Consider the following 8574-nt stretch of genomic DNA (forward strand, 5'->3'; position numbering starts at 1 on the left):
ATGCTATCTCTTTTTCTCGTGCTTAAATCTGCCGATGCTGAAGATGTGAAGGCGAAGTTCACGTTCAGTGTACTTGACGAGAATGGTGAACCTGTGCCTTCATACAGCCGTACCTCCAGAGCTATACGCACCTTCTCAAGGAAAGGTACAAACTGGGGCTACAATGAGTTCATCAAGAAGGCTGATCTGGAGGCATCGGCGCACATAAGAGACGACTGTCTCACCATCAGGTGTGATGTCACCGTCATCCACAGCGAAGAAACAAGGGTTCCTCCAAGCGATCTCCACCAGCATCTCGGCGACCTGCTCATGAACAAGGATGCAGCAGACCTCACCTTTCAGGTAGGTGGAGAGACATTCTCTGCTCACAGGTTTGTCCTCGCAACTCGGTCGTCCATCTTCAAAGCTGAGTTCCTCGGCGCCATGAAGGAAAGTTCTGCTGCTAGTCCTATTGAAATCTGTGACATGGAAGCTGATGTGTTCAAGTCCTTGCTCCATTTCATATACACCGACTCAGTTCCTACGGTGCTTGATGTGGTGACTGCTGGTCACCTACTCCTTGCGGCTGACAGGTACAACATTGTCAGGCTAAAGCTGATATGCGAGGAGAAATTGTGCAATCATATTGATTCCAGCATGGTGGCAACCACTTTGGTTTTAGCTGAGCAGCATGGTTTCCATCGTCTCAAAGAAGTTTGTTTGCAGTTCCTTGCTTCTCCATCCAATTTGGAGGCGATGGTGGCAAGTGGTGGCTATGAGCATTTGAAATCCAGCTGCCCATCTGTCCTCAAGGAGGTGATATCTAGAATCCTGCCGGCTGAACTGAAAGTGGCAAACGATATTATCATGGAAATGTGGAAGTAATGCCTACAGTTACTCTACTATTAGGAGAAGATGTGGCTAGACCAGTCTCGTACTGTTATCATATATGTCATCCAAATTTTATTACTAATGGTTATGCTACTTCTCCATGTATGGTTGCAGAACAAAAATTCTACTTATCAATCATTCAATCTACTCATCTACGTAGAATGGTAGTTTCTTTTCTTGCTAAATATGAAATCATTACTGAGAGTGCCCGTGGACGTACCTTGTTTATCCATTGTGTATTTGTGTACTTATTGAGTCGATTACTTCATATGTGCATGGTTACGTTTAGCTGAATGTAGAATTAGTGCCATCCTTGTTCCAATGCTCGCATAAATGGTCTGTACTCTGGTTCTTTTTTCGAAAATAGAAGCTTCATCACCTTGGGTCTTTGTACCAACTAAAACCATGGCAGATGAGGCTTCCCGTAGAATCAGTCAAGAATGACCAAATGACAAGAGCCGATGACGAGCGGTTCATCACTGTTTCCCTGTTTTTTGGTGCCGACTACAACCGTAGTTCACGTTTGCCTTGTTTCTTTTTAAATAGCCGCGTCCGGCTGCCGCGGCCAGAACATACTACAACCGTTGCTTGTGGAGAGCAATCACACATAAGGAGGAAGAAGATCTAGAGAGGAATGATAGAAGTTCAGAGGAAGGACATACTTTGCCGGTGCTTTGCTTCTGTAGCAAACGATCCATGCCACCATCCCCAGTCCATCATGCCATTATGCCTCTATATAGGGACATGACAATCCTCAATCCTCTGAATATTTTTTTAAATCCCCCCTGAATATTGCTGGTAGTGCAGCTGGCAGATACAACATCGTCAGGCTGAAGCAGATATGTGAGGAGAAATTCTGCAATCACATTGATTCCAAGATGGTGGCCACCAGCTTGGCTTTAGCCAAGCAGCATGGCTTCCATCGTCTCAAAGAAGCTTGTTTGCAGTTCCTTGCTTCTCCGTCCAACTTTGAGGCGATGCTGGGTATGAGCATCTGAAATCCAGCTGCCCATCTGTTCTCAAGGAGCTGATCGCTAGAATCATCCTGGTTGAATTTTAAATCAGCAAAGGATATTATCATGGCAATTTAGTAGTAATGCGTTTGGTACTATTTCAGCCAAATTTTTAGTCCTAATCTTTGCAATTGTTATGCTACTTCTCCATGTATTGTTTCAGGAGCTATCCTGAAACCAACAATCAACATTTATGGTTTCATGAATGTTTCAGAAAAAATATGTTAAGAGTCATCCCGGCTGAATTTACATCAGCAAAGGATATTATCATGACAATGTGGAAGTAATGCCTACCATACCATTATCATATAATTACGGTCATCCAAATTTTAGTACAAAGGATATTATGCTACATCTCCATGCATGGTTGCATGTATATTTCAGAATAAAAATGCTACGTACTTATCAATCATCCAATCACTCATGTGGCGAGAATGGTTATTTTATTTTCTTGCGAGATAAAAGAAACTATTACAGAGACTGCCCATGTACGTGCCTTGTATCCTTGATTATCCATCGTGTATTAGTTTAAGGGTCATTGGTTATTATTCCCCTCTGAATATTGCTGTTAGTGCTGCTGTGTCAAGGACTTGCTATATATGCTGTTGAGGGTTGTTCGGACTTCAGTATTAATTTTGGAAAAGTCGGTTTTAAAGGGATTATAGGGGAAATAACTGCTGTGTGCTGAATATACAATGTGTTGCAGAGAAAAATAGCACGTAACAGGAAACTAGTGCCAAAGGTTAATTCGGTCGCTGTCTTGTTCAGAAAATTGGCGGGAGGAAGAAAAAGTTGTTGCGGTCGAGTACAGAGAAAACTCTCTCCAAAATTGAGTTTTATAAGATGGTAAACTTGATCGCGAAAATGTGCTTCTGGTGTGGATGATGATTCGTTCAGGTCAGTACATTCAACTGGTACAACCCTTTGCCTGTTGTTCGGCCCACTCAAAATTCTGAATTATATTTTCAAGTTGCAACACATCCAGCTGGATTATACTGTCATTGGTGTTCCAAATGGTTAATATGGTTCCGAGTTCTAAATTATACTTCTCCTGGAGTATATAATGCAGATCGTATAGCTCACAAACCATGAAATCTGCAGGCCATGTCCGTGCTTGCTGTCTATGTAAAATGTGTTTTGTGTTCGCACGACCGCCAACCTGGCTAATTGGTTCTTTCTTGCTGATTTTTTGTTCACAGAAAAGCGCTCTGCCATTTTGTGGGAGATGAAGTGTTGGCAGCTGAAAAAGTTTATTGTTTTTCGCAAAAAGAAGAAAAGTTCATTTTTTTGGTGTAGGTAGATGAAAAGTTTTGTTTATGTCGAGGGGTCAGACTGTCAGATTTGAGTCACATTGACCCACAGGAAAAATCATCATTGTTGCATGCATTGCATTGCATCGGCAGATGAAAAGGTTTTGTTTGGCCTGTCTTCGGGTCTTCGCTTGCAGTGCAGTGGCGTCTCCTCGTGAAGGTAAACGGGTAGTAAATGGCAGGCAGGCGGATGCAAACAATTAGATCGAGATGTGAACAGACAAGTGTTTTTGTTTGACTGAATGTGAAAGGAATGGATTTAACTTCCCAAGTGAACCTCCGTATATACTTCAACAAAGTTGGAAGTACACTCTTTAAAGGACGGAGGGAGTAGGTACATGATGCAGTGAAATCTTTGCTCGCCAGTCTTCCATCCTACTAGTCCAATCTACCAAGCGAAGCCCACCCCGAGAATGGCAGAGCAATGCAAGATCTCAGCGGCCATGGTATCTGAGGAAAGGTCGTATGTGCTCAAGGTGGATGGATACTCGAGAGCCAAGGCGCTAGTGAAGAACGGTCAGTGTGTGATTTCTACCTCATTCAGTGTTGGAGGCCACAACTGGGTCGTGAGATATTACCCAAACGGTTTTCTTAACAATTATGCCCATTCCATCTCTCTTTATCTTTGTCTTGAATCCACCGATGTCGAAGATATGAAGGCGGAATACACGCTCGCTGTGCTGGATAAGAACGGAGAACCTGTGCCTTCATACAGCTGTAGCAACCCTCTGCGTATCTTCTCAGATGGTTCAGCCTGGAGCTACCCGCTCGTGATCAAGAAGGCCGATTTGGAGGCATCGGCGCATCTGAGAGACAATTGTCTCACCATCAGGTGCAATGTCACCATCATGCAGATCAAGAGCGAAGAAGCAAAGGTTTCACCAAGCGACCTGCACCACCATCTCGCCGACCTCCTCAAGAACAAGGACGCTGCGGACCTAACCTTTGAAGTCGGCGCACAAAGTTTCTCAGCCCACAGGTGTGTCCTTGCTGCTCGCTCATCAGTCTTCAAGGCCGAGCTCCTCGGCGCCAAGAAGGAGAGCTCTGCAGCTAGTACTATTAAAATTCATGACATGGAAGCTGATGTGTTCAAGTCCTTGCTCCACTTCATATACACCGACTCTGTTCCTGTGCTTGAGATGGGTAGCAACAAAAGCGAAACTGATGTGGTTATGGCTGGCCATCTGCTGGTAGCAGCTGACAGATACAACATCGTCAGGCTGAAGCAGATATGTGAGGAGAAATTGTGCAATCACATTGGTTCGAGGATGGTGGGCACCAGCTTGGCTTTAGCCGAGCAGCATGGTTTCCATCGTCTCAAAGAAGCTTGTTTGCGGTTCCTTGCTTCTCCGTCCAACTTTGAGGCGATGGTGGCAAGTGATGGGTATGAGCATCTGAGATCTAGCTGCCCATCTGTTCTCAAGGAGCTGATAGCTAGAATCCTCCCGGCTGAATGGAAGGTGGCAAAGGATATTCTCACTACAACTTAGTAGTAATGTGTTTGGTGCTACTGTCATATGTTATCCAAATTTTTAGTACTAATTGATGCAATTGTTATGCTAGTTCTCCATGTATGGTTTCTTGCATGTTCCTGAAAAAAAAACTTAGTAACGATCATTTTGGTTTAATATATTTTCAGGCAATCATGGTTATTTATTTTTCTTGTGAGAAGAGTGAATGTATTGTTTGATTGTCCGTTGTTTGCCAATCAACCTCCCAAAACCAATGGACACGTACCCAAAAAACCTAGAGATGGACACGACAGAAACATGCTCTGAGATTCATGAACTAAATCGGGCGGGCCGAAAGTGCCAATTGGGAAACAAACGATTGGAATTTAGAGGAAATGAAATAAATCCCCTTAAATGCATATCTACTGATGTGTTAACGAACAGTGGAAAGAAAGTTTTGATTCCTTAGAGCAAGTACAATAATGGACTTATAGTCTGCTTACATGACATTTTTGCCTATGTGGAGTGTGCGTTAGCGAAAACGTCTGTAGAATTAGTGCCATCCTTGTTCTAATGCTCGCATAAATTGTCTATACTCTGTTTCTTTTTTGGAAAATAGAAGCTTCATCACCTTGGGTCTTTGTACCAACTAAAACCGTTGCAGATGAGGCTTCCGGTAGAATCAGTCAAGAATGCATGACCAAATGACAAGAGTCGATGACCAGGGGCTCGTCACTGCTTCCCTATTTTTTGGTGGCCGACTACAACGGTAGTTCACATTTGCCCTGTTTCTTTTTAATAAGCCGTTGCCGCGGCCAGAACATACTACACCGTTGCTTGTGGAGAGCAATCACACATAAGGAGGAAGAAGATCTAGAGAGGAATGATAGAAATACAGAGGAAGGACACAGAGGGATTCAGTTCATTTTCTGTTTCGCCAGCGGTGCTTTGCTTCTGTAGCAAACGATCCATGCCACAATCCCCAGTCCACCATGCCATTACGCCTCCATACAGGGACATGACAATCCTCAATCCTCTGAATATTGTTTTTCTAAAGGCCCTCTGAATATTGCTGGTACTTGTGATGCTGTTGAGAGCAGTCCTGTTTCAGTTTCAGAAAAATCGACTGAAGGGATTGTAGGGGAAACCAGGTTTTTTCTAGTTTTCAGTTAAGCATGGCTGTATCTATGTTGTCTGCTAAATAAAAAAAATCTTCAAAAAGGAGGTTGAACTCCCCGGCCTCTGCATCAGCATGATGTGATGCGTTTGGAGAATGAAAAAGTTGCTGCGGTTCAGTACATATATATATAGATATGTATATAGATAGACGCAGCAAAATCTTTCCTCGCCAATCTCCCTCCCATCCCACTCCCAGTTGTACTCCCAAGTCCCAATCCCGCCCCCAGAATGGTAGAGCAACGCAAGATCTCTGCGGCCATGGTATCTGAGGAAAGGTCATTTGTGCTCAAGGTAGATGAATACTCAAGAGTCAAGGCGCAACTCAAGATCGGCGAGAGCCTGACTTCTACCCCTTTCACTGTTGGAGGCCACAAATGGACCGTGAGATATTACCCAAATGCTGTCTGGGCGTTTAATGCCGATTCCATCTCTCTTTATCTATGTCTCGAATCTGCTGGTGCTGAAGATGTGAAGGCGAAATTCACGCTCAGTGTACTTGACAAGAATGGAGAACCCGTGCCTTCCTACAGCCATACCAACCCAATGCGTACCTTCTCTAAAAGTTCAGTCTGGGGCTCCGAACTCGCGATCAAGAGGGCTGATCTGGAGAGATCGGCGTACCTGAGAGATGATTGTCTCACCATCAGGTGTGATCTCACCGTGGCAAAGGAGATCAAGAGCCAAGAAACAAGGGTTGCTCCCAGCGACCTGCACCAACATCTGGGTGACCTCCTCAAGAACAAAGACGCAGCAGACCTAGTCTTTCAGGTTGGTGGAAAGAGATTCTCCGCTCACAGGTGTGTCCTTGCTGCTAGGTCATCGGTCTTCAAGGCGGAGCTCCTCGGCGCCATGAAGGAGAGTTCCGCAGCTCTTCCTATTGAAATTCATGACATGGAAGCTCATGTGTTCGAGTCCTTGCTCCACTTCATATACACCGACTCTGTCCCTGAGCTTGAGATGGCTTCCAACAAAGGCGAAACTGGTGTGGTTATGGCTGGCCATCTACTGGTAGCAGCTGACAGATACAACATCATCAGGCTGAAGCAGATATGTGAGGAGAAATTGTGCAATCACATCGACTCTAACATGGTGGCAACCAGTTTGGCTTTAGCCGAGCAGCATGGATTCCATCGTCTCAAAGAAGCTTGTTTGCAGTTCCTTGCTTCTCCGTCCAACTTCGATGCGATGGTGGCAAGTGATGGGTATGAGCATCTGAAATCAAGCTGCCCATCTGTTCTCAAGGAGCTCATAGCTAGAATGATCCCGTCTGAATTTAAGTCGGCAAAGGATGTTATCATGGCAATTTAGTAGTAATGCGTTTGGTACTATTTCCATATATATGCCATCCAACTTTTAGTACTAATCGGTACAATTGTTATGCTACTTCTCCATGTATGGTTTCGTGCAAGTTTGAGAAATAAAATATAGTACCGATCATTCAGTTTAATATATGTTCAGGCGACTAGTATGGTTACTTTTTCTTCTTACGAGAAGAAGAAAAGTGTTGTTTGATTATCCGATGTTCGCCTTCGAAAATGATAGACCTAAGGACGATGCTTGCGGAAATAACAATTTTACGGACGTGTGTGTGTCATCTGCACACGAAATCAGAATAAAAATAATTCTAGTTTTCTTCAATCTCCACACGAAATCTTTGATAGAAAAGCTTGAATCAAATTACTATAAGAACACTTATAAAGTAAAAAAAACCAATTGAAAATAATAATAATTGAAATAATAAAAGAAATTTGCTAATTGGATGTCCGTCAAACTCCCTATGAAATCTTTGATAAATAAATTCAGAAAACATAGATCAAGTTTACATATGAAATACATCTAGATGCGATAAAGAGCCACCTTTAGTTTATTATTATATGTAAATTAGGAATTGCTTTTACACAATACACTCTATTGTTTGTTTGAAATTCAGAATAAAAAATACAAGGAATCATCATTTTTTGTTTCCTAAGAATTTCATATGAGATCCTAAAATACCTAAACTCAGAAAAAGGTGTGGATAGAATAATACTAGATGCATAAACAATAGTACCTTTTATACATGAACTTCATCATAAGAATATATTATAGCAAATTGGTTTAAAAACTCAAATTCATATTGCGCTTCCAACATGATGATTTCAGATTAAAAAATCTCTAAAATATTCAAAAGAAACATGATAACCAGATGTTCTCCGGTTGTTGTTGTTTACATACCGACAATAAAAGCATTCATTTTAGGCCGAGAAGAAAGGATGCAATCAAAATTTAAGCTTTCGTAGTAAAAAAAAGATTGTGAACAATCATTCACTCAATGAATTTTTTGTAAATTCGTGATTTTTTTAATTTCTTTATATTTTTTGTAATTTTGTGATATTTATAAAACTCGCAGTAAAATCAAATTGAAGAAATTTTTGAACTTTTTTCAAATTTCGTGAACTTGCTTTAACTCACGATATTTTTAAAAAAACCATGAGCTGTTTTATTAAATTTTGTGATCATTTTAAAAATTTATGAAATTTATTTAAATCCATAAACTATGTTTGATTTCCCAATTTGTTTCAAAAAATTCAGAAAAAAATTTCTTGGACATCAATGAACAACATAAAATTTTGGGCGAAAAAACCCCCTTGTGAAGAGCCGGCCAGAGCGAGCGAGAGGGCGATGGTTGGCCACTTGGCGCCTTAAGCTCTGGAAAGGACGTCTCCCGGATGAGCAGATGTGCAGGACAGACGTGAGCGATAGGACTCGTTG

At 42.1% G+C, this 8574-nt stretch overlaps 3 protein-coding genes across 3 annotated transcripts; all 3 read left to right on the plus strand.

Annotated features, from left to right (window-relative positions):
• On the plus strand, positions 1-864 carry LOC119310313 (BTB/POZ and MATH domain-containing protein 3-like). Its single transcript, XM_037586104.1, has 2 exons — positions 1-109; positions 146-864. Exons 1-2 carry the CDS (start codon positions 1-3, stop codon positions 862-864), a joined length of 828 nt encoding a protein of 275 aa, XP_037442001.1.
• A 2733-nt stretch (positions 865-3597) lies between these two features.
• On the plus strand, positions 3598-4683 carry LOC119310314 (BTB/POZ and MATH domain-containing protein 2-like). The gene has a single exon (XM_037586106.1). It carries the CDS (start codon positions 3607-3609, stop codon positions 4681-4683), a length of 1077 nt encoding a protein of 358 aa, XP_037442003.1. The 5' UTR covers positions 3598-3606.
• A 1368-nt stretch (positions 4684-6051) lies between these two features.
• LOC119306409 (BTB/POZ and MATH domain-containing protein 1-like) lies at positions 6052-7131 on the plus strand. Its single transcript, XM_037582634.1, has one exon. It carries the CDS (start codon positions 6052-6054, stop codon positions 7129-7131), a length of 1080 nt encoding a protein of 359 aa, XP_037438531.1.
• The last annotated feature ends 1443 nt before the right edge of the window (positions 7132-8574 follow it).

The sequence above is a fragment of the Triticum dicoccoides genome, chromosome 5B, assembly GCF_002162155.2.
Source record: "Triticum dicoccoides isolate Atlit2015 ecotype Zavitan chromosome 5B, WEW_v2.0, whole genome shotgun sequence".
NCBI classification, from domain to species: domain Eukaryota; kingdom Viridiplantae; phylum Streptophyta; class Magnoliopsida; order Poales; family Poaceae; genus Triticum; species Triticum dicoccoides.

What these genes read in the sequence shown, in the direction of transcription:
- LOC119310313 (XM_037586104.1), top strand. Translation starts at nt 1, where the DNA reads ATGCTATCTCTTTTTCTCGTGCTTAAATCTGCCGATGCTGAAGATGTG. An exon ending in ACCTGTGCCTTCATACAGCC is followed by an intron (nt 110 to 145) that starts GTACCTCCAGAG and finishes TCTCAAGGAAAG; the next exon opens with GTACAAACTGGGGCTACAAT.
- LOC119306409 (XM_037582634.1), top strand. Translation starts at nt 6,052, where the DNA reads ATGGTAGAGCAACGCAAGATCTCTGCGGCCATGGTATCTGAGGAAAGG.
- LOC119310314 (XM_037586106.1), top strand. Translation starts at nt 3,607, where the DNA reads ATGGCAGAGCAATGCAAGATCTCAGCGGCCATGGTATCTGAGGAAAGG.